General features: G+C 47.2%; 1 protein-coding gene across 7 annotated transcripts in view; it reads left to right on the top strand.

The window, feature by feature from the left end:
- The window catches only part of LOC137536227 (membrane-spanning 4-domains subfamily A member 4A-like), a 106528-nt gene that overhangs the window by 20969 nt on the left and 61227 nt on the right, over positions 1–24332 (top strand). For all 7 annotated transcript variants that reach the window (XM_068258351.1, XM_068258349.1, XM_068258346.1 and 4 more), the window contains exon 2: positions 13584–13855. In XM_068258351.1, coding sequence (XP_068114452.1) covers positions 13592–13855 — 264 coding nt within the window. In that variant the 5' untranslated portion in view covers positions 13584–13591. The remainder of the gene's footprint in view (positions 1–13583; positions 13856–24332) is intronic.

Genomic DNA, 24332 nt, shown 5'->3' with positions numbered 1-24332 from the left:
TCGTGCAAACTCTGCTCGCAGTCAGTGCGTAGGAACTGGCCGCAGACAAACCAGAAGGGAGCCTGTGAGGTACAGTAATTACAACTTTACACACTATTTCAGGATATAACTGCCACCACCTCTGTTTTCTGAGACAGAGGAACTCACTAACTGGTTATTTCTCGACCTGCAAATAAAAGCGGTTAAACACACTCTATTCTGTCTAGATCTCAACAATAGTAGCGTCTCTTCAGAAGTCTGGTTCAGTTGTGCGGCTGATAAGCAGGGTAGCGGAACAGTGAATGACTTTGATGAAGGCTTTTATTCACGGCAATATAAATAATTAATATATAAAGACAATTATTAAAATCAACAATTATTAAAACAGTAATAGCCAGTATGAAATAAAAAAGGAGAAAATACTTAGGGTTTGTGGAAATATGTCCGTTCTGGGAAAACTTGTAGAGTTCCTTTTGTTCAGTTCAGAAAAGTTTAAAATCCAAGCAAGATGGAAAATGTACTTTGTTCAGTTCAGACAAGATGGCCGATCAAGATGGCCACTAGCCGTGTGTCCTTTGTTCCAGCTCAGACAAGATGGCCGCCAACCACATGGTGCCCTGGCTGGCAGTGTGCCTTTGTGAAGGTGGAATTTGGAGGACTGAGGGCCTGCCTGCCGGCCATGTGCTTTTGATGAAGCTGGTTTGGGGGTGTGGCAACGCCGGCCCCCTCTGAGTTACCCACCAATGACAGTTCATTCCCTCTGAGAGATTTTAGGGCTAAACTTATAAAATGCCGTAACTCATGAACGATACACGTTATATTTAGGGGGATAACAGATTCATACTTGTCGGAAAATACAGATTAATATGACATCAGACATGGCTAGGGCAGCGGGTCAGGTTCCTGAGAAGATTCATACCTGGGTTGTAGGGGCCCCGGGCCCCTCTCGACTGGCCCCTCTCTTCACTGTATTCTGTAAATAGGCAAAAAATTATATAATACATTCATTTCTTCCTGGTAAGGCTGCAGCCAGGCTGCCTGGTGTCAAGATGTGACTAGCTTCCTGGGATCTCCCTGTATGAAAAGGACCTTTTAGGCTGTGTCATGATTTCTACAGTATTTTGTGGAGGTGCCATTAGTTGTTTTTTTTTGGGGGGGGGGGGACCCATCCCACGGCTGCAGCAGCTTCTTCTATTCACAGAGTGGGAATTAATCAGGACACCGGACACATATGGAGGACTGCCGACAGGAAGAGGCAAGAAGCACGTCACCGCGGGCTCCAGCAATGAGGTGATTGATGCCCGCGGCTGCCGCAGCTTCTTGTATTCACAGAGGGGGAATCCATCAGAACACCGGACACACGTGGAGGACAACACCAAGGACGAGAGAGGGCCAGAAGCTCATCACCGCGGGCTCCAGCGATGAGGTGAGTGACAGCAGCTGCCACTGCCGTTAATTACGTTTATGCAGGAGGATAAAGGGGACATGAGGAGGACATAAAAAGCACATGAGGGGGACATGAGGAGGACATAAAGGGGACATGGACAAAGGGGACATCAGGAGGACAAAGGGGACATCAGGAGGACAAAGGGGACATCAGGAGGACAAAGGGGACATGAGGACGACAAAGGGGACATGAGGACATAAAGGGGACATCAGGAGGACAAAGGGGACATGAGGACGACAAAGGGGACATGAGGACATAAAGGGGACATCAGGAGGACAAAGGGGACATCAGGAGGACAAAGGGGACATCAGGAGGACAAAGGGGACATCAGGAGGACATGAAGGGGACATCAGGAGGACATGAAGGGGACATCAGGAGGACATGAAGGGGACAACAGGAGGACATGAAGGGGACAACAGGAGGACATGAAGGGGACAACAGGAGGACATAAAGGGGACATGTGGATGACAAGGGAGACATTTGGAGGACAGAAAGTTGGACATCAGAAGGACACAAAGGGGGACATCAGGACTACACAAAGAGGGACATCAGGATGATGACAGGAGGAGGACACAATTAGGGGAAAAACATCTACAAGACGCCCCTGGACCATAGACACAACTGGTTTAGTTTTTTGCCCTGGTTTTTGCCCTCTAAACCTAGGTGCGTCTTATAGTCCGGAGCGTCTTATAGTCCGAAAAATACGGTAATTGCTAAACAAAATGTTCACACCCTAAAACCCTAATTTGTACTGAAAAAAACCCAATATATAGATCATTTAGGTGTGATAAATAGTAATAAAGTTATTGGCGAATGAATGGGAAGAGCGCTGATATGCGAAAATTGCTCTCATCCTGGCAGGCATGTACACGACCAGAAAAAATTATTATACTTTTGGTAGCGGCCTTAAAAAGTCAGGGATCCACCTGGAGTTCCGGACCCTGTTGGTGGTGGTGGAGAAGGCAGTCAAGCGGCCTGCAGGCAGAGATGCTGTGTGGGGACTGACTTAGTCTTGGGGCAGACAGTCACACAGCGTGCAGAAAGAGATGCTGTATGTGGGGACTTAGTCTTCGGGCAGGCAGTAGCCCTCCGGGATCCATGCCTCATTCATTTTGATAAAGGTGAGATACTGAACACTTTTTTGACCTAGGCGACTTCTCTTCTCACTGACAATGCCTCCAGCTGCGCTGAAGGTCTTTTCTGACAGGACACTTGAGGCAGGGCAAGCCAGAAGTTGGATGGCAAATTGTGAAAGCTCTGGCCACAGGTCAAGCCTGCACAACCCAGTAGTCCAGGGGTCCGGAGTGGGGGCCTGATAAATGGCCACCACACAGCCAAAGAAGGACTCAATGTGCTGTATAAGTAATGTACCTGCCCTGACCATGCTTTTCAGACCAGGCATCTGTGGTCAGATGGACCCTTAACCCAACCAGGGATGGTCCTAGTGAGCCAACTTCACTACTCTGGAACTACCCGTAGTTTTACACAATTACGCTTCACCAAACTACGGCTTCAAAATCAAATATTCACTTCATATGCATTTCGTAGACTACGCGTTAAAAAACGCAATTACGCGTCGTGTGAAGTGTATAGTATGTGGATGCTTATGCCCGTATGCAGAACATTTTACGCATTCAATCCTTTAAAATGCTTATACTGGGATCTCTTCTATGCGTACATTCCCCTTTCCAACGCGTAAATTTGTAAGCATACAATCGCACGCGAAAAATTAGACGCGAGTAACGTATTCCTAGTTCACTATGCAATACACATGTTAACTACACATAGTGGGCGTAAGCTACACGTTGCGGTACTTCGCTACGCGTAAATTCATAAACGTAGTTTTGAAACTTCATCTACGAACTATGATGCGTAGATGTGAACTACGATGCGTAAATTCGCACTGGCGTAGTCTCTGCTCATCCCTGGACTCAACGCTGTGTGCCAGAGATGACACCACTTGCCTTTCAACATCTCAGTACCGTTTGGGTATCGCCTTTTTAGAAAAATAACTGCGGCCTGTATCTTCCACTGCAGTGTCCCAATCGCCACAAATTTTCGGAAGGCCTCAGAGTCCACCAACTGGTATGGCAACAGCTGGCGAGCTAACAGTTCCGCTAAGCCAGTTGTCAGACGTCAGGCAAGGAGGTGACTGGCAGACATTGCCTTCTTCCACTCAAAGATTTCCTTAATGGACACCTGGCTGCTGTGGGCAGAGGAGCAGGAACGGCTACCACCACACATCCAGGGAAGGCAGCAGGCACGGCACGCAAGTCCCGACTCAGGGAGGTAGTGACGAAAAATAACAATACAGGAGGACTCCTTTGAGGCCCTGCTGTATAATGATGAGACTAATACACTTTAAATCCTTTTACGAGAATCTGTTATGGAGGGCAAGTATGCCATCCATTCAAGTGAAAGGTATGCACTGACTGCCAGGTATAATACAATGTGTAGTCACAGCTGCGGTGAAAGGTATGCACTGACTGGACTAATACAGTGTGCAGCCACACAGGTGCAGTGAAAGGTATGCACTGACTGCTGGTATAACAATGCGCAGTCACACAGGTGCAGTGAAAATGGATGCACTGACTGCTGATATATAAAACAGCATCTGGTCACACAAATGCAGTGAAAGGTATGCAGTGACTGGTATATAAAACAGCGTGCGGTCACACAGATGCAGTGAAATATATGCAGTGACTGCTATATAAAACAGCGTGCAGTCACACAGGTGCAGTGAAAGGTATGCACTGACTGGTATATAAAACAGCGGGCGGTCACACAGGTGCAGTGAAAGGTATGCACGGACTCGTATACAAAACAACGTGCGGTCACACAGGTGCAGTGAAAGGTATGCACAGACTGGTATATAAAACAGCGTGCAGTCGCACTCATGGTCCCTTGCACCAATCATTGCCTTGGGGGACATAAAAATTTTTTTTTACTATGTTTTATTTTTAACATTAAAACCTTTTTTATTCTATTTGTTTTTTTTTTGTTTTTCTTAAAGGGACTCCGAGCTCACCCAAAAAAAGAAAGTTGTACTCACCAGGGGCTTTCTCCAGCCCAGTGCTGGTCGGGAGGTCCCACGCCGGCGTCCTGGCTCCTCTCCTTCTCCCCGCTCCGGAATGGCTGACAGGCCGCAGCCCGGGCGACACTCGGCAGAGTGTCGGGTTGCTCCTTCCGCGTATGATGCAGCTGACGTCACACGCCGGCCGCCTCGCGTCATCACGGCGGCCGGCGTGAAAGTACTGTGCATGCGCGATTAAAGCGCGCATGCGCAGTACTTTCCCGCCGGCCGCCGTGATGACGCAAGGCGGCCGGCGTGTGACGTCAGCTGCATCATACGCGGAAGGAGCAACCCGACACTCTGCCGAGTGTCGCCCGGGCTGCGGTCTGTCAGCCATTCCGGAGCGGGGAGAAGGAGAGGAGCCAGGACGCCGGCGTGGGACCTCCCGACCAGAAAAGTGACCCTTCGGACTCGTTCACACTAGAGGCGTTTTTGCCCAAATTTAAGCGCGGATGTTTTTTCAAAAAACGCCCTGAAAGAGCTTTTACACCATTATTTTCTATGAGACAGTTCAAATCTGAGCTGTTCATTTCCGATCCAGTCAGAAAACGGTGCATTGGCCATTTTTGAGGCGATTTTGCCTCAATGGAAGGTATAGGGAAAACGCAAACACTCACAAAATCACTTTATGCAGCAACTGCATTCGCGTTTTAAAGAATAAATACATTGTATTTATTTTTTTCCAGATCAAAGCGTCCACTTCCTGACTGACATCAGGAAGTGAAAAACGCAATCGCTTGGTAAAACCGCTTAGAAAAGCGGTTAGAAAAAAACCCAAAAAACACGCAGGTAATCGCCAGGAATCGGAAAAAAAATTGCCTCAAAAAAGACCAAACGCGGACGTACGCGTGAACGAAGCGCAATGTGAACAAGGCCTAAAGGAAATTAGGCAATGTTCCCCAAACACATAAGAAAAAGCAGTGTTCCCAAAATTATGTGATGAAATGGGAGATTTCCATGACATGACTATGTACTCTATACAGTGGTGCAGAAGATGCTACATAAATATAAAATAATGATATGGCGGGACATTAGACTTTGACTATGGCGGGAATAAATTGCGAGCTCTGCCAAGGACATGACTACATTCTCTGTAAAGTGCTGCCTTAACCACTTAAGGACCGCAGTCTTTTCACCCCTTAAGGACCAGAGCCTTTTTTCCATTCAGACCACTGCAGCTTTAATGGTTTATTGCTCAGTCATACAAGCTACCATCTAAATGAATTTTACCTCCTTTTCTTGTCACTAATACAGCTTTCTTTTGGTGCTATTTGATTGCTGCAGCGATTTTTACTTTTTATTATATTCATCAAAAAAGACATGAATTTTGGCAAAAAAATGATTTTTTTAACTTTCTGTGCTGACATTTTTCAATTAAAGTAAAATTTCTGTATACATGCAGCGCGAAAAATGTGGACAAACATGTTTTTGATTAAAAAAAACCCATTCAGTGTATATTTATTGGTTTGGGTAAAAGTTATAGCGTTTACAAACTATGGTGCAAAAATTGAATTTTCCCATTTTGAAGCATCTCTCTCATTTCTGAGCACCTGTCAGGTTTCATGAGGTGCTAGAATTCCAGGATAGTATAAATACCCCCCAAATGACCCCATTTTGGAAAGAAGACACCCCAAATTATTCTCTAAGAGGCATGGTGAGTTCATAGAAGATTTTATCTTTTGTCACAAGTTAGCGGAAAATGACACTTTGTGACAAAAAAAATAAATTAAAAAAAGTTTCCATTTCTGCTAACTGGTGACAAAAAAAATGAAATCTGCCACGGACGCACCATGCCCCTCTCTGAATACCTTGAAGTGTCTAGTTTCCAAAATGGGGTCATTTGTGGGGTGTGTTTACTGTCCTGGCATTTTGGGGGGTGCTAAATTGTAAGCACCCCTGTAAAGCCTAAAGGTGCTCATAGGACTTTGGGCCCCTTAGCGCACCTAGGCTGCAAAAGAAATGTCACACATGTGGTATCGCCTTACTCAGGAGAAATAGTATAATGTGTTTTGGGGTGTATTTTTACACATACCCATGATGGGTGGGAGAAATATCTCTGTAAATGAGATTTCTTTTGATTTTTTTACACACAATTGTCCATTTACAGAGATATTTCTCCCACCCAGCATGGGTATGTGTAAAAATACACCCCAAAACACATTATACTACTTCTCCTGAGTACGGCGATACCACATGTGTGACACTTTTTTGCACCCTAACTGCGCTAAGGGGCCCAAAGTCCTACGAGTACCTTTAGGATTTTCACAGGTCATTTTAAGGCATTTATTTTCTAGACTACTCCTCACGGTTTAGGGCCCCTAAAATGCCAGGACAGTATAGGAACCCTACAAGTGACCCCATTTTAGAAAGAAGACACCCCAAGGTATTCCGTTAGTAGTATGGGGAGTTCATAGAAGATTTCATTTTTTTTTCACAAGTTAGCGGAAATTGATTTTTATTGTTTTTTTCACAAAGTGTCATTTTCCACTAACTTGTGACAAAAAATAAAATCTTCTATGAATTCCCCATACACCTAATTGAATACCTTGGGGTGTCTTCTTTCTAAAATGGGGTCACTTGTGGGGTTCCTATAATGCCCTGGCATTTTAGGGGCCCTAAACCGTGAGGAGTAGTCTAGAAACCAAATGCCTCAAAATGACCTGTGAAATTCTAAAGGTACTCATAGGACGTTGGGCCTCTTAGCGCACCTAGGTTGCAAAAAAGTGTCACACATGTGGTATCGCCGTACTCAGGAGAAGTAGTATAATGTGTTTTGGGGTGTATTTTTACACATACCCATGCTGGGTGGGAGAAATATCTCTGTAAATTAAAATGTTTTGATTTTTTTTACACACAATTGTCCCTTTACAGAGATATTTCTCCCACCCAGCATGGGTATGTGTAAAAATACACCCCAAAACACATTATACTACTTCTCCTGAGTACGGCGATATCACATGTGTGACACTTTTTTGCAGCCTAGGTGCGCTAAGGGGCCCAACATCCTATTCACAGGTCATTTTGAGGCATTTGGTTTCTAGACTACTCCTTACGGTTTAGGGCCCCTAAAATGCCAGGGCAGTATAGAAACCCCACAAGTGACCCCATTTTAGAAAGAAGACACCCCAAGGTATTCCGTTAGGTGTATGGTGAGTTCATAGAAGATTTTATTTTTTGTCACAAGTTAGTGGAAAATGACACTTTGTGAAAAAAAACAATACAAATCAATTTCCGCTAACTTTTGACAAAAAATAAAATCTTCTATGAACTCGTCATACACCTAACGGAATACCTTGGGGTGTCTTCTTTCTAAAATGGGGTCACTTGTGGGGTTCCTATACTGCCCTGGCATTTTAGGGGCCCAAAACCACGAGGAGTAGTCTGGAAACCTAATGCCTCAAAATGACTGTTCAGGGGTATAAGCATCTGCAAATTTTGATGACAGGTGGTCTATGAGGGGCCGAATTTTGTGGAACCGGTCATAAGCAGGGTGGCTTCTTAGATGACAGGTTGTATTGGCACTGAAGTGCAGGAATGTTCTCAAATCGTGACCTGGACATGGCAATTAAGTCGTACCAGCAGTGATCAGAAAAAAAATTTCTGTCACTGCGGTGGGGCGGGTGAGGGTTTGGCCGGGTGATCAGAAGCCCGCAGGGGGCATATTAGGGCCTGATCTGATGGGTAGCAGTGACAGGGGGTGACGGGGTGGTTGATAGGTGATCAGTAGGTGATTACAGAGGAGAATATATGCAAGCAATGCACTGGCGAGTTGATCAGAGGGGGTCTGGGGGGCTAATTGAGGGTGTGGGCGGGTGATTGGGTGCCCGCAAGGGGCAGATTAGTGTCTGATCTGATGGGTAGCAGTGACAGTTGGTGACGGGGTGATTGATGGGTGATCAGTGGATGATTAGAGGGGAGAACAGATGTAAACAATGCACTTTCGGAGGTGATCTGAGGGTGGGTCTGCACGCAATCTGAGGGTGTGGGTGGGTGATCAGGTGCCCACAAAAGGCAGGTTAGGGTCTGATCTGATGGGTGGCAGTGACAGGTGGTGACAGGGGGTGATTGATGGGTGATTGACAGGTGATCAGTGGGTGATTATAGGGAAGAATAGATGTATACAGTACAACAGGGGGGAGGGTCTAGGGAGGATCTGAGGGTGTGGGGGGGGGTGTTCAGGAGCCCCCAGGGGGCAGTTTAGGACCTAATCTAAAAAATAGTGTTGAGATAGTGACAGGGAGTGATTAATGGGTGATTAGGGGGGTGATTGGGTGCAAACAGGTGTCTGAGGGGTGGGCAGGGGGGGGTCTGATGGGTGCAGTGGGTGATCAGGGGGCAGGATCAGTGTGCTTGGGTACTTACTAGGAGGGCTGCAACCTGCCCTGGTGGTCCCTCAATCACTGGGGCCACCAGGGCAGGAGGCAGCCTGTATAATACGCTTTGTATACATTACAAAGCGTATTATCCGCTTTACATGCGGCAGATCGGGGGTTAACAACCCGCCGCCGCTGCTAATTGGCTGGAGGGTTGACGTCGCAGGTGGGCACATCCAGCGTGCGATCCCCGGCCAGCTAGTCCGCAACGAGCCGCCGCCGATCGGCGTATTGCGGTCGTTGCGGGCTCCACTTTGCCGCCGCCCCTAGGTAGGGGCGGTCGGCAAGTGGTTAAAATCACAATCCAGTAAAATATATATAGATCTATATATATATGTATATATATGTATATATATATATAGATCTATATATATATATAGATCTATATATATATATATATATATATATATATATATAGATCTATATATATATATAGATCTATATATATATATATATATATATATATATATATATATATATATATATATATATATATAGATCTATATATATATATATATAGATCTATATATATATATATATAGATCTATATATATATATAGATCTATATATATATATATATAGATCTATATATATATATATATATAGATCTATATATATATATATATATATATAGATCTATATATATATATATATATATATATATAGATCTATATATATATATATATATATATATAGATCTATATATATATATATATATATATATATATATATATATATATATATATATATAGATCTATATATATATATATATATAGATATATATATATAGATCTATATATAGATATATATATATCTATATATAGGTGGTTGGGAGGGGATCAAGGGATACATGGGGGGAGATCTGGATTTTTTTACACTAAAATCGCACAGCCTGTCACGGCTGCAGGCTGTGCGTCTCTCCCTGTCACACAAGATCCACAGTGACAGGGAGAGGGAGGCGGAGAGGGAGGCGGAACGGCAACTATGTTGCCTTTCGGAGGGTGATCGCTGTGATTGGCTCACAGCGATCACACAGCAGGGAGCCAATCAGTGACGGCTCCTGCCGATACCCGGAAGCCTTAGCTGTCATAAGACAGCTAAGTGCAGCCGGTTCGGTGCGCGCGATCGCGGCGGTGAGCGGCGGCGCCGGTGATAGAGATCTACGCCCTGCCAGCCAGGAGCCCATCAAAACAGGGCGTAGATCTCTATCACCTCGGTCCTTAAGTGGTTAAAGAGACTCCGTAACAAAAATTGCATCCTGTTTTTTATCATCCTACAAGTTCCAAAAGCTATTCTAATGTGTTCTGGCTTACTGCAGCACGTTCTACTATCACCATCTCTGTAATAAATCAACTTATCTGTCTCTTGTCAGACTTGTCAGGCTGTGTCTGGAAGGCTGCCAAGTTCTTCAGTGTTGTGGTTCTGTGATGCATCTCCCACCTCCAGGCCCCTCTCTGCACACTGCCTGTGTATTATTAAGATTAGTGCAGCTTCTCTCTGCTCTATTATCTTTTACAAGCTGGATAAATCCTCCTCTGAGCTGGCTGGGCTTTCACATACTGAGGAATTACATACAGGCACAGCTGTCTGCACTCTGCAGGAAGAAACAGCCTGACACTTCAGTGGAAGATAGCTGCAGGGGGAAAGAAACACACAAATGATCTCTTGAGATTCAAAAGGAAGGGTGTATACAGCCTGCTTGTGTATGGATGTATTTTCTATGTGTGGACATGCTGTACATCAACCTACTTCCTGTTTTGGTGGCCATTTTGTTTGTTTATAAACAAACTTTTAAAAACTGTTTTTAACCACTTTTAATGCGAAATTGTGACAGAGGGTAATAGGAGATGTCCCCTAACGCACTGGTATGTTTACTTTTGTGCGATTTTAACAGTACAGATTCTCTTTAAGATGTTAGTGCTATATAAATACATAATAATACTGCGTAGGACATTAGCCACTTGACCACAGGGTTTTTTCCCCTTGTGGACCAGAGCAATTTTCAACTGTCAGCGCTCCTCCCTTTCTTTCACCAATAACTTAATTACTACTAATCACAGCATAATGATCTATATCTTGTCTTTCTCGCCACCAATTAGGCTTTCTTTGGGAAGTACAGTATACTAAGAATTATTTTATCCTGAATGCATTTTAACATGAATAATAAGAAAAAAATTGAAAAAAAATGCATTATTTCTCAGTTTTTGGCCATTATAGTGTTAAAATAAAACATTCTACTGTGGATAAAAGCCACACATTTCATTTGCCCATTTGTCCCAGTTATTGCAACATTTAAAAAATTTCCCTAGTACAATGTATGACGCCAATATTTTATTTGGAAATAAAGGTGCATTTTTTCAGTTTTGCGTCCATCACTAATTACAAGCCCATAAATTAAAAATTAATAGTAATATACCGCCTTGACATAAATCTTTAAAAGTTCAGTCCCTAAGGTAACTATATATATATATATATATATATATATATATATTTTTTTTATTTTTTTTTTGCAAACTCGAAAAAAAATGTTTGGGTACTATGGGAGGGTGTGGGAGGGAAATTAATTATAAAAGTCAGTATGGGGATTTTTTATTAAATAAAAATGAATTTTAGTGTAATTTACTATTTGGCCACAAGATGTCCTTGAGTTGGAAGTAATGTGTGGCAGTGTAACAGGAAGATACAGCGAGAAAATGATGTGCAATCTTGCGCTAATCAAACAAAGCATAGGACGGTCATACCCTTTGCTCCTCACTTCCCTGTGCTTGCATATATAAGCACGCACGTGTAGTCCTACAACTCATTTGTGTGACTCATGTTTATTTGTGTGATGAATTATTGAAAATTGTTTGAAGTTTCCAAATTCATGTTTCACTTTATTTTAATCACCCAAGGATCGGTGGTTATTATTAGTATTACCATCATCCTTATTGTTTTTATGAAGTCCCACCAAAAATGTTAATTCATATATTTTTATGTACTTTTTATAATTTATTTATCTATCTTTTATACATTGTATATTGCACCTATATTGTAGATCCAAATCCAACACAGTGCTTATTGTATGGCCACCTGTCGATTGCTATGCCAGAGTTTATGGGGGCACAAACTAAGTTTTAATGGGAACATTGTGCACCCAGTCCCTCGGCGATCCAGTCACTGGCCAGCTTAAAACAGCAGTACTAAGTTTGCTACTGTAATCAGCGATCGACGGATAGTAGCTCATCTGTCAGCCATAGACTAGTTACTTAGCAACACCAAGCTAAGTAGCGTCATAAGGGGCGCCATCTGTCAGCCTCAGCCCTGTCTCTTAGCAACACCAAGCTAAGCAGCGTCACCAGTGGCGTCATTACAGCGAGGCGTGTCATTTAGGCCCGTCCGGAAGGCCACGCCGGTCTCCTTCCAGCGTTACGTCACATATGACGTCTCCATTTCGGCTGCACTCCTGTCCCACCTCGGCTAAGGTTATGTTCAGCTCAACACAGGTTAGTGGGGTTTAGGTCACAGAGACAAAGACCCAATTAAGTTTGCGTAGGCATTCACTAAGGTGTATTAATGTACATTAGCGCTTAATGCATATTGCGATACCGGAAGTGTTTCTTCCGGTTTCCATGGCTGCAGGGTCATGCAGCCACTTCCGGGTTTAGCCCCCACTGTCTTAACAGATATAAAACTCCTATCTTACTTAGGGCCCCATTTCATCTTAATATATTTCTGGCCAGTTTAAGGCCTATCTGCCGCCACAGGAAGTATGTAGGAGTCAATCTGAGAGAGGGAGGAGCTGAGATAGGAGGCTGTACAATGCTCAAATGTACCGGTCCTCAGCCCATACGCTGGCTCTTTGACCTGGGGTGTCGTTATGCTACAAGGGTTCCAATTGACGTATAGTTTAGAGGACTCCATGAGTATATTAAATACTAGTATAAAGGCCTGCCCATAAAAAGCGGGTGCTAGGCCGTGGCCACTGGGGGCCAGGGCAGATGTGTTATCCCCATAGGCTATATGAGGGAATGCATTTGCCTGCCCGGAATTATCCTGGACTGCACACTGGTGTGGTCCGCTTACTGCAATGGATCCCGCGGATATGTTGCAGAGTGACAAGCGTGAACGCCGGCTCATATTTATAAAATAGGAGCCGTTCACTGTCAGTTTAGCAATGAGTGGAAAACTGACCAAAAAAAGTCCATTCTCTGCTCAAGTGGGAACTCAGCCTAACTAATTTCTGTAAAGGGTTTTAACAAATATAAATATCAATGTGTTCAGTCTGCTTTTGTTTTGTAAGGGATTCTGAGGTGACATGATGAGGTCGATATGTGTATGTTCAGTGCCAAGCATACGAATGACTAGGCTGTTTTCCTTTTTTTTCTATCTCTCCCTGAAAGAGTTAACATTTAGTTATGCAAGTTTAGGTCTCCAGTCTGAGCCCAGTCGGACTATAGCATAGCCCTCAATGAAAAGGAATTACAGCCATAAAGCTCTTTACTGGCAAAGAATAGCTTCACAGACTGTCATTGAGCAGAGACAGTGAAAAATTTACTTAAAACGTAGATTTAAACAGTGAGATATCTAGAAAAAAAACCAACTATTTTTATGAGTAGGAGGACAGATAAAATAGTTTATGTCATCATTTATTCTCACCTCAGTATTCCTGTAAGGCTTTTTGCTAGTGAAAGTTATGTCTCAGAAAATATTCATTTCTTTTCTATGCTAGATTTCACAATGTCACTGATTGCGGGTAAAGCCAAACCTCCTAACTATGAGACACTACTCAACAACACTCCAACCAGTCTTCCTACGCTGAATGTGTCATTAGCAACAGATCGCAATGATGTCAACCATTCAGCACCTACATATCAGGGTTTGTATAACAGGCAGACATGGAATGTCCGAACTGTGAGAGTGGCCGCCACCGTGTCCCCAAATGTGGACTCGTCTGCACCATTTTTCCAAGAATTTCTAAAGGGCAAACCAAAGGCTTCAGGGGTAAGTACCGTAATTATATACTGTAGTATAAAGCCATAATGGCAAAATACGCAGCAATATAGGAAACTAAGGACTAAAAAAACCCCTAGAAGTGCACCTCTATCTCTACATGAACAACAAAGACATTTGTTTTTTGGAAACTACCCTCTGTCTATGCTGCTTGCTTTAAAGAGGAACTGTCGCGGAAATCTTAAAATTTAAAACACATACAAATAAGAAGTACATTTCTTCCAGAGTAAAATGAGCTATAAATTACTTTTCTCCTATGTTGCTTTCACTCACAGTAGGTAGTAGAAATCTGACATTACCGAGAGGTTTTGGGGTAGTCCATCTCTTCATGGGGGATTCTCAGCATGGCCTTTATTCTTTATAAAGACATTCCCTGAAAAAGATTTATACAAAGATACTGGCCAGCCTCCCTGCTCGCCGCACACTTTTTTGGCAGTTGGACAGAGCAACTGCCATTCACTAAGTGATTTTAAAAATAAAGAAAACCCTGAGAAACCCCCATGAGAAGATGGGTTAGCCCAAAATCTGTCGGTAATCTCAGATTTCTACTACTTACTGTAAGTGACAGCAACATAGTAGAGATGTAGCGAACGGTTCGCCGGCGAACGGTTCCAGGCAAACTTTGGGGGTTCGCGTTCGCCTGGACTAAGCGAACTTGCGGAAGTTCGATTCGCCCCATAATGCACTATGAGGGTCAACTTTGACCCTCTGCATCACAGTCAGCAGGCACATTGTAGCCATTCCGGCTACACTAAGCCCTGGAGCCCCCCCCCCCCCCCTTTCCCCCTTATATAAGGCAGGCTCGCTGGCCATTACACCCACTCGTGTGCCTGCTAGAGACAGACTAGGGACAGCTGCTGCAGACTTGTTCTCCTAGGGAAAGATTAGTTAGGCTCTTGGCTTGCTCCTGGCTGATTGTTATTGCTAAAATAGCACCCCTCATTAGCTCTTTTGAGAGCTCTAATGTTTTCCTGATGTGTTTTTTTTTTTGTGTGTGTTGCTCACTGAATTATACAGCCCTATCTGTTGCAGCTGGACCTTGGTAATTGTTATTACTGTGCCAGCCAGGCCCTGCCTAACTATCTATACTGGGACACCTACCTATGCCTACCTAACTACTGGGGCACCTACTTACCTATACGGGGGCACCTACCTACCTACCTATACTAGGGGACCTACCTATGCCTACCTACCTATACTGGGTCTCCTACCTATGCCTAGCTAACTACTGGGACACCTACCTATGCCTACCTACCTATACTGGGTCTCCTACCTATGCCTAGCTAACTACTGGGACACCTACCTATGCCTACCTACCTATACTAGGACTCCTACCTATGCCTACCTACCTATACTGGGACTCCTACCTATGCCTAGCTAACTACTGGGACACCTACCTATGCCTACCTACATACAAGAAGATAATAAGGTCGTTGCTTCATTGTGGACAGACCAAATTTGATCAGCTGGACAGTCACTATTGTTCTATCATTGAGCTACCACAGCCCGGCCACCATATGGGTTTGAAAACCACCCCTGCCTACACTCTCGCCACAGTGCGCACCAGTCCAGCATGGCTGTCACAATGCAAACAGCTGTTTGCGGTGCGTTACACAGTGAGTTTGGTGTGTCAATGTGAAGCAGAACTCTAATTACACTCCCTGATTGATGTATACACATGCAAGATGTTTGAAAGCACTTTAGGCCTGCAAGTTAGCATTCAATGTGATTTCTGCCCTTAAAACGCTGCTTTGCGTCAAATCCAGATTTTTCCCCGGGACTTTGGGCATGTATCCCACTCCGCCATGCCCCCCTCCAGGTGTTAGACCCCTTAAAACATCTTTTCCATCACTTTTGTGGCCAGCATAATTTTTTCTATTTTTCAAAGTTCGCATCCCCATTGAAGTCTATTGCGGTTCGCGAACTTTTCGGCGAACCGAACCTTCCGCGAACATCTCTACAACATAGGAGAAAAGTAATTTATGGCTCATTTTATTCTGGAAAAACGTACTTAATATTTGTATATGTTTACATTTATTTTAAATTTTAAGATTTTCGCAACAGAGGTCCTTTAATCCAGACTTTTGCTGCCTCAACCATACTTGCATTTGCTTTTGTTTGGTGGCATTGTTGTCATCGTCTGTCAAACTAGCGAACGTATGTAGTATTCCCTCTACTACATGGAGGTGCAAAAATTGTCCAGCTATTAGCCAATCAAAATTAATTGTGTTTATAAGGTTTCATATTATATCTTGACCTTAGCAAATGGAAAATCGCGTCTAGTTAAAAATGGCGCCGGCCAAAAAATGGCGCCTCCTTCTGCCCGATATATGTTTAAAACGATATTTATCGTTTTAAAGGTTAAAATAGTGCAGACCTTTTGAACGAAATTTATCGTTTTAAAACTTTTTTTTTTGTCCTGCCTGAACGATATTTATCGTTTTAACCCCTGCTTTGCTGCCGTTTGGAAAATATCTGCCCGCCGGCTTTAATGTTTAATAGCAAAGCCCCCTTAAAAGCTAAAAACACCAAATTTGCAGGGAATGTTAAGAAGAATATTGTGAACAAGAGGAAAAAAAAATCTTTCAAAAAGACCTTATAGTTTTTGAGAAAATCGATTTTGAATATTCTTCTTCTGACCGTGGGAAAATTAACCGCCCGCCGACTTTAGCGGTTAATAGCAAAGCCCCTTTAAATGCCAGAAACACCAAATGTGTAGGGAATGTTAAGAAAAATAGTGGGAACACGAAGAAAAAAAAATTGTTCAAAAAGACCTTATAGTTTTTGAGAAAATCGATTTTAAATCTTCAAAGGAAATGTATCCATTTAAATCGCGTACTGACATTTCGTGGAAACTTTTTCCGCCGACTTTAGCAGTTAATAGCAAAGTCCCCTTAAATCCTAGCAACACCAAATTTGCAGGATATGTTAAAAAGATACTGGGAAACAATATTTTTTAAAAAAAATTGAAAAATTGTATTTATTTTTTTTTAAATTAAATTTTTTGGGTTATGTTCAGAGTGTGGGAAAAGTTTTGAAAAAAATGACGTGGGGTCCCCCCTCCCGAGCCTCTGTAACCCCTTGTCTCCCATGCAGGCTGGGATAGCCAGAATGCGGAGCCCCGGCCGACTGGGGCTTCGCACCCTGAGCTATACCAGCCCGTATGGTCCATGGTATGGGGGGGCTTCGGGGGGGAGGGGCGGCCAAGCCTTCCCCTCCCCCCCGGAGCCCTTGTCCAATCCATGGACAAGGGGCTCTTCCCCACCTCCGGTGCCCCAGGAGGAGGTGGGGGCGACGACTCCCTGGGGGGGGGGGGGGGGGGGTTCATGGTGGCATCTGGGAGTCCCCTTTAAGAAGGGGAACCCAGATGCCTGCCCCCCCTCCCAGGAGAAATGAGTATAGGGGTGCAGGAGTACCCCTTACCCATTTCCATAAAGGGTTAAATGAAATAAAAACACAACCACGAGAAAAGTCCTTTAATGTTCTAAATTAACCAGAAATACTTACCTGTACCTTTAAGAAAAAAATCCCACGTCAATTAGGTCCCACGACCGTATCCTCTATCTTGCGACCTTCTGTTACATGTTGATTGAAGATCTCCGCCGCCCCGACGCCACACACGCCGCCTCCGCCGCACTGCTCTTAGCTATACTTATTATAGCTAAGAGCAAAAAGCATCTTTAAATTTTAGCTCCAATGGTCCCCATTGCTTCCTTAACAGACCAATGGGGATCAGGAGGATCCCCATTGGTCGATAAGGAACCAATGGGGAGCCTTGGAGCCAAAATTTAAAGATGTTTTTTGTTCTCAGCTATACTTAGTATAGCTGAGAGTTGCGTCTATGCATCTATACAGACGCATTAGCGCTAGCTGCCGCTGCCCTCCCTGCCTCCCCCCACCTGTCACCCTCACCCATGCTGGCACCCATGGGTGCATTGGGTGCCAGCATGGGTGAGGGTGACAGGTGGGGGGAGGCAGGGAGGGCAGCGGCAGCTAGCGCTAATGCGTCTGTATAGACGCATAGACGCAACTCTCAGCTATACTTAGTATAGCTGAGAGCAGTGCGGCGGAGGCGGCGTGTGTGGCGTCGGGGCGTCGGAGATCTTCAATCAACATGTATCAGAAGATCGCAAGATGGAGGATACTGTCGTGGGACCTGATTGGCGTGGGATTTTTTTCTTAAAGGTACAGGTAAGTATTTCTGGTTAATTTAGAACATTAAAGGACTTTTCTCGTTGTTGCGTTTTTATTTCATTTAACCCTTTATGGAAATGGGTAAGGGGTACTCCTGCACCCCTATACTCATTTCTCCTGGGAGGGGGGTGGGCATCTGGGGGTCCCCTTCTTAAAGGGGACTCCCAGATGCCACCATGAACCCCCCCCAGGGAGTCGTCGCCCCCGCCTCCACCTGGGGCAAGGGAGGCGGGGAAGAGCCCCTTGTCCATGGATTGGACAAGGGGCTCCGGGGGGGAGGGGGAGGCTTGGCCGCCCCTCCCCCCCGGAGCCCCCCATACCATGGACCATGCGGGCTGGTATAGCTCAGGGTGCGAAGCCCCAGTCCGCCGGGGCTCCGCATTCTGGCTATCCCAGCCTGCATGGGGGACAAGGGGCTACAGAGGCTCGGGAGGGGGGACCCCACGTCATTTTTTTTTTTGAATTTGCTATCAATTTTTTTTTTAATGTTCAGAGTGGGGGAAATAAATTTAAAAAAAAAATGACGTGGGGTCCCCCCTCCCGAGCCTCTGTAGCCCCTTGTCCCCCATGCAGGCTGGGATAGCCAGAATGCAGAGCCCCGGCGGACTGGGGCTTCGCACCCTGAGCTATACCAGCCCGCATGGTCCATGGTATGGGGGGCTCCGGGGGGAGGGGCGGCCAAGCCTCCCCCTCCCCCCCGGAGCCCCTTGTCCAATCCATGGACAAGGGGCTCTTCCCCACCTCCCTTGCCCCAGGTGGAGGCGGAGGCGATGACTCCCTGGGGGGGTTCATGGTCGCATCTGGGAGTCCCCTTTAAGAAGGGGACCCCCAGATGCCCACCCCCCTCCCAGGAGAAATGAGTATAGGGGTGCAGGAGTACCCCTTACCCATTTCCATAAAGGGTTAAATGAAATAAAAACGCAACAACGAGAAAAGTCCTTTAATGTTCTAAATTAACCAGAAATACTTACCTGTACCTTTAAGAAAAAAAATCCCACGCCAATCAGGTCCCACGACAGTATCCTCTATCTTGCAATCTTCTGATACATGTTGATTGAAGATCTCCGACGCCCCGACGCCACACACGCCGCCTCCGCCGCACTGCTCTCAGCTATACTAAGTATAGCTGAGAGTTGCGTCTATGCGTCTATACAGACGCATTAGCGCTAGCTGCCGCTGCCCTCCCTGCCTCCCCCCACCTGTCACCCTCACCCATGCTGGCACCCAATGCACCCATGGGTGCCAGCATGGGTGAGGGTGACAGGTGGGGGGAGGCAGGGAGGGCAGCGGCAGCTAGCGCTAATGCGTCTGTATAGATGCATAGACGCAACTCTCAGCTATACTAAGTATAGCTGAGAACAAAAAGCATCTTTAAATTTTGGCTCCAAGGCTCCCCATTGGTTCCTTATCGACCAATGGGGATCCTCCTGATCCCCATTGGTCTGTTAAGGAACCAATGGGGACCATTGGAGCTAAAATTTAAAGATGCTTTTTGCTCTTAGCTATACTAAGTATAGCTAAGAGCAGTGCGGCGGAGGCGGCGTGTGTGGCGTCGGGGCGGCGGAGATCTTCAATCAACATGTAACAGAAGGTCGCAAGATAGAGGATACTGTCGTGGGACCTAATTGACGTGGGATTTTTTTCTTAAAGGTACAGGTAAGTATTTCTGGTTAATTTAGAACATTAAAGGACTTTTCTCGTGGTTGTGTTTTTATTTCATTTAACCCTTTATGGAAATGGGTAAGGGGTACTCCTGCACCCCTATACTCATTTCTCCTGGGAGGGGGGGCAGGCATCTGGGTTCCCCTTCTTAAAGGGGACTCCCAGATGCCACCATGAACCCCCCCCCCAGGAAGTCGTCGCCCCCACCTCCTCCTGGGGCACCGGAGGTGGGGAAGAGCCCCTTGTCCATGGATTGGACACGGGCTCCGGGGGGGAGGGGAAGGCTTGGCCGCCCCTCCCCCCCGAAGCCCCCCCATACCATGGACCATGCGGGCTGGTATAGCTCAGGGTGCGAAGCCCCAGTCGACCGGGGCTCCGCATTCTGGCTATCCCAGCCTGCATGGGAGACAAGGGGTTACAGAGGCTCGGGAGGGGGGACCCCACGTCATTTTTTTCAAAACTTTTCCCACACTCTGAACATAACCCAAAAAATTTAATTTAAAAAAAAAATAAATACAATTTTTCAATTTTTTTTTTAAATATTGTTTCCCAGTATCTTTTTAACATATCCTGCAAATTTGGTGTTGCTAGGATTTAAGGGGACTTTGCTATTAACTGCTAAAGTCGGCGGAAAAAGTTTCCACGAAATGTCAGTACACAATTTAAATGGATACATTTCCTTTGAAGATTTAAAATCGATTTTCTCAAAAACTATAAGGTCTTTTTGAACAATTTTTTTTCTTCGTGTTCCCACTATTTTTCTTAACATTCCCTACACATTTGGTGTTTCTGGCTTTTAAAGGGGCTTTGCTATTAACCGCTAAAGTCGGCGGGCGGTTAATTTTCCCATGGTCAGAAGAAGAATATTCAAAATCGATTTTCTCAAAAACTATAAGGTCTTTCTGAAAGATTTTTTTTTCCTCTTGTTCACAATATTCTTCTTAACATTCCCTGCAAATTTGGTGTTTTTAGCTTTTAAGGGGGCTTTGCTATTAAACATTAAAGCCGGCGGGCAGATATTTTCCAAACGGCAGCAAAGCAGGGGTTAAAACGATAAATATCGTTTGGGAGCAATACAAATATAAATATAAACGATAAATATCGTTTTTAAAGCCGGCGCCATTTTTTAGCTGTCAAAAACGAAAAATAACTAGTGATAATGGTTCTCTATGGGGCGCCGTTTTTTAACTACGATAACTGGCGCCATTTTTAACGGACCCCGGAAAATCAGGTGATTAATGAAGCAGACCACCTATGTTTGTTTATTGTAAATATGCATGTGCAGCAGATGTGTTATATGTCGCATGCACGGAAATTACCATTCCCCGCTGGGTATTCCAGGTCCTGCATGAACTGGATGGTCGAGCTAATCGGATCCTTTGTATTTGTGGGTAACACCAAACCAAAAAGGCTACAAACACCTCCCAAGGAGGTGATAATAAAAAAAGGGGGGGGGGGGGGGATGGTGGTGGCGCCCAAAAAATTCAATAATTGACACAATTATATATATGAACAAATACAAGTAAATTACCTCTCCAAGTGAGAAATACCAACAAATGGGGGGATTTTTGGATAGGATTTATTCAAGCACAATATACATAAAAAGACAACGCGTTTCATAAGTCTCTGTCCCCTTTGTCAGGTCAATATAACCACAAGTACCTTTACTATAATTGTGTATGGAGAGTGGGTGCCGCTATAGTCATATGTGACTTTAGAGGCGTCCACGCTCCATACCAGTGGCGTAGCTAGAGATCATCGGGCCCCATAGCAAAACTTTCATGGGGCCCTCAGTTGTAGGCACTCTTAATCAATGCCACCTGCCAGTGGCGTCCCTACCATGGGGCGGCCAGGAGCGCTCCGCTCCGGGTGTCAGCTCCAGGGGGGGTGTCATCAAGGCCTCCCCAGAAGCCTTGATGACACAGGAGGGGAAGCAGCGCTGAAGGAGGGGTGGCAGCGTCGGCGGGGAGGGGGGAAATACCCCCCCACATCTCCCTCACCTGGGTCCCCTCCTTCGGCGCTTCCCCTCCACGGGCGCCGGCAACGGGCACTGACAGGGCGGCTGATAGCCGCCCTCAGTTTACCCGAGCAGGGCTACGGGAAGATGGCCGCCGAAGCCCGCACTGGAGACAAAAATAGACGGCAAGATGGCCGCCGACGCCATCTTGCTGTCTATTTTTGTCTCCAGTGCGGGCTTCGGTGGCCATCTTCCCGTAGCCCTGCACTGATGACGCAGCAGGAGACGGCGCGGGACATTCAAGAGGAGCTGCGGAGGCTGCCTGGGATTCGGAAGAGAGGTTTCATCTGCAGGTAAGTGAATGTTTTTTTTTTCTTTTACAGGTGCACCGGCCCGGCCACCCACCGCTGCTGCCCACCTACCCACCGCTGCTGCCCACCACCTACCCACCACTGCTGCCCACCTACCCACCAGGCTACCCACCGCTGCTGCCCACCTACCCACCGCTGCTGCCCACCTACCCACAACTGCTGCCCACCTACCCACCAGGCTACCCACCGCTGCTGCCCACCTACCCACCGCTGCTGCCCACCTACCCACCACTGCTGCCCACCTACCCACCAGGCTACCCAGCAGGCTACCCACCGCTGCTGCCCACCTGCCCACCGCTGCTGCCCACCTGCCCACCACTGCTAGCAGGCTACCCACCACTGCTGCCCACCTACCCACCACTGCTGCCCACCTACCCACCGCTGCTGCCCACCTACCCACCACTGCTGCCCACCTACCCACCAGGCTACCCAGCAGGCTACCCACCGCTGCTGCCCACCTACCCACCACTGCTGCCCACCTACCCACCACTGCTGCCCACCTACCCAGCAGGCTACCCACCACTGCTGCCCACCTACCCACCACTGCTGCCTACCTACCCACCACTGCTGCCCACCTACCCACCAGGCTACCCAGCAGGCTACCCACCACTGCTGCCCACCTACCCACCACTGCTGCCCACCTACCCACCACTGCTGCCCACCTACCCACCAGGCTACCCAGCAGGCTGCCCATCTACCCACCACTGCTGCCTACCTACCCACCAGGCTACCCAGCAGGCTACCCACCACTGCTGCCCACCTACCCACCACTGCTGCCCACCTACCCACCACTGCTGCCCACCTATCCACCACTGCTGCCCACCTATCCACCACTGCTGCCCACCTACCCACCACTGCTGCCCACCTACCCACCAGGCTACCCACCACTGCTGCCCACCTACCCACCACTGCTGCCCACCTACCCACCAGGCTACCCAGCAGGCTGCCCACCTACCCACCAGGCTACCCACCACTGCTGCCCACCTACCCACCGCTGCTGCCCACCTACCCACCGCTGCTGCCCACCTACCCACCGCTGCAGCCCACATACCCACCACTGCTGCCCTCCTACCCACCAGGCTACCCAGCAGGCTGCCCATCTACCCACCAGGCTACCCACCACTGCTGCCCACCTACCCACCACTGCTACCCACCTACGCACCACTGCTGCCCACCTACCCACCGCTGCTGCCCACCTACCCACCACTGCTGCCCACCTACCCACCAGGCTACCCAGCAGGCTACCCACCGCTGCTGCCCACCTGCCCACCGCTGCTGCCCACCTGCCCACCACTGCTAGCAGGCTTCCCACCACTGCTGCCCACCTACCCACCACTGCTGCCCACCTACCCACCGCTGCTGCCCACCTACCCACCACTGCTGCCCACCTACCCACCAGGCTACCCAGCAGGCTACCCACCGCTGCTGCCCACCTACCCACCACTGCTGCCCACCTACCCACCACTGCTGCCCACCTACCCAGCAGGCTACCCACCACCACTGCTGCCCACCTACCCACCACTGCTGCCCACCTACCCACCAGGCTACCCAGCAGGCTGCCCATCTACCCACCACTGCTGCCTACCTACCCACCAGGCTACCCAGCAGGCTACCCACCTACCCACCACTGCTGCCCACCTACCCACCACTGCTGCCCACCTATCCACCACTGCTGCCCACCTACCCACCGCTGCTGCCCACCTACCCACCACTGCTGCCCACCTACCCACCAGGCTACCCACCACTGCTGCCCACCTACCCACCACTACTGCCCACCTACCCACCAGGCTACCCAGCAGGCTGCCCACCTACCCACCAGGCTACCCACCACTGCTGCCCACCTACCCACCGCTGCTGCCCACCTACCCACCGCTGCAGCCCACCTACCCACCACTGCTGCCCTCCTACCCACCAGGCTACCCAGCAGGCTGCCCATCTACCCACCAGGCTACCCACCACTGCTGCCCACCTACCCACCACTGCTACCCACCTACGCACCACTGCTGCCCACCTACCCACCACTGCTGCCCACCTACCCACCACTGCTGCCCACCTACCCACCAGGCTACCCAGCAGGCTGCCCACCTACCCACCAGGCTACCCAGCAGGCTGCCCACCTACCCACCACTGCTGCCCACCTACCCACCACTGCTACCCAGCAGGCTGCCCACCTACCCACCAGGCTACCCAGCAGGCTGCCCACCTACCCACCACTGCTGCCCACCTACCCACCACTGCTACCCAGCAGGCTGCCCACCTACCCACCACTGCTACCCAGCAGGCT

The sequence above is a fragment of the Hyperolius riggenbachi genome, chromosome 10 (assembly GCF_040937935.1).
Source record: "Hyperolius riggenbachi isolate aHypRig1 chromosome 10, aHypRig1.pri, whole genome shotgun sequence".
Lineage (NCBI taxonomy): Eukaryota > Metazoa > Chordata > Amphibia > Anura > Hyperoliidae > Hyperolius > Hyperolius riggenbachi.
Note: the sequence above shows the minus strand (reverse complement) of the source record. Positions and strands in the feature narration are given on the sequence as shown.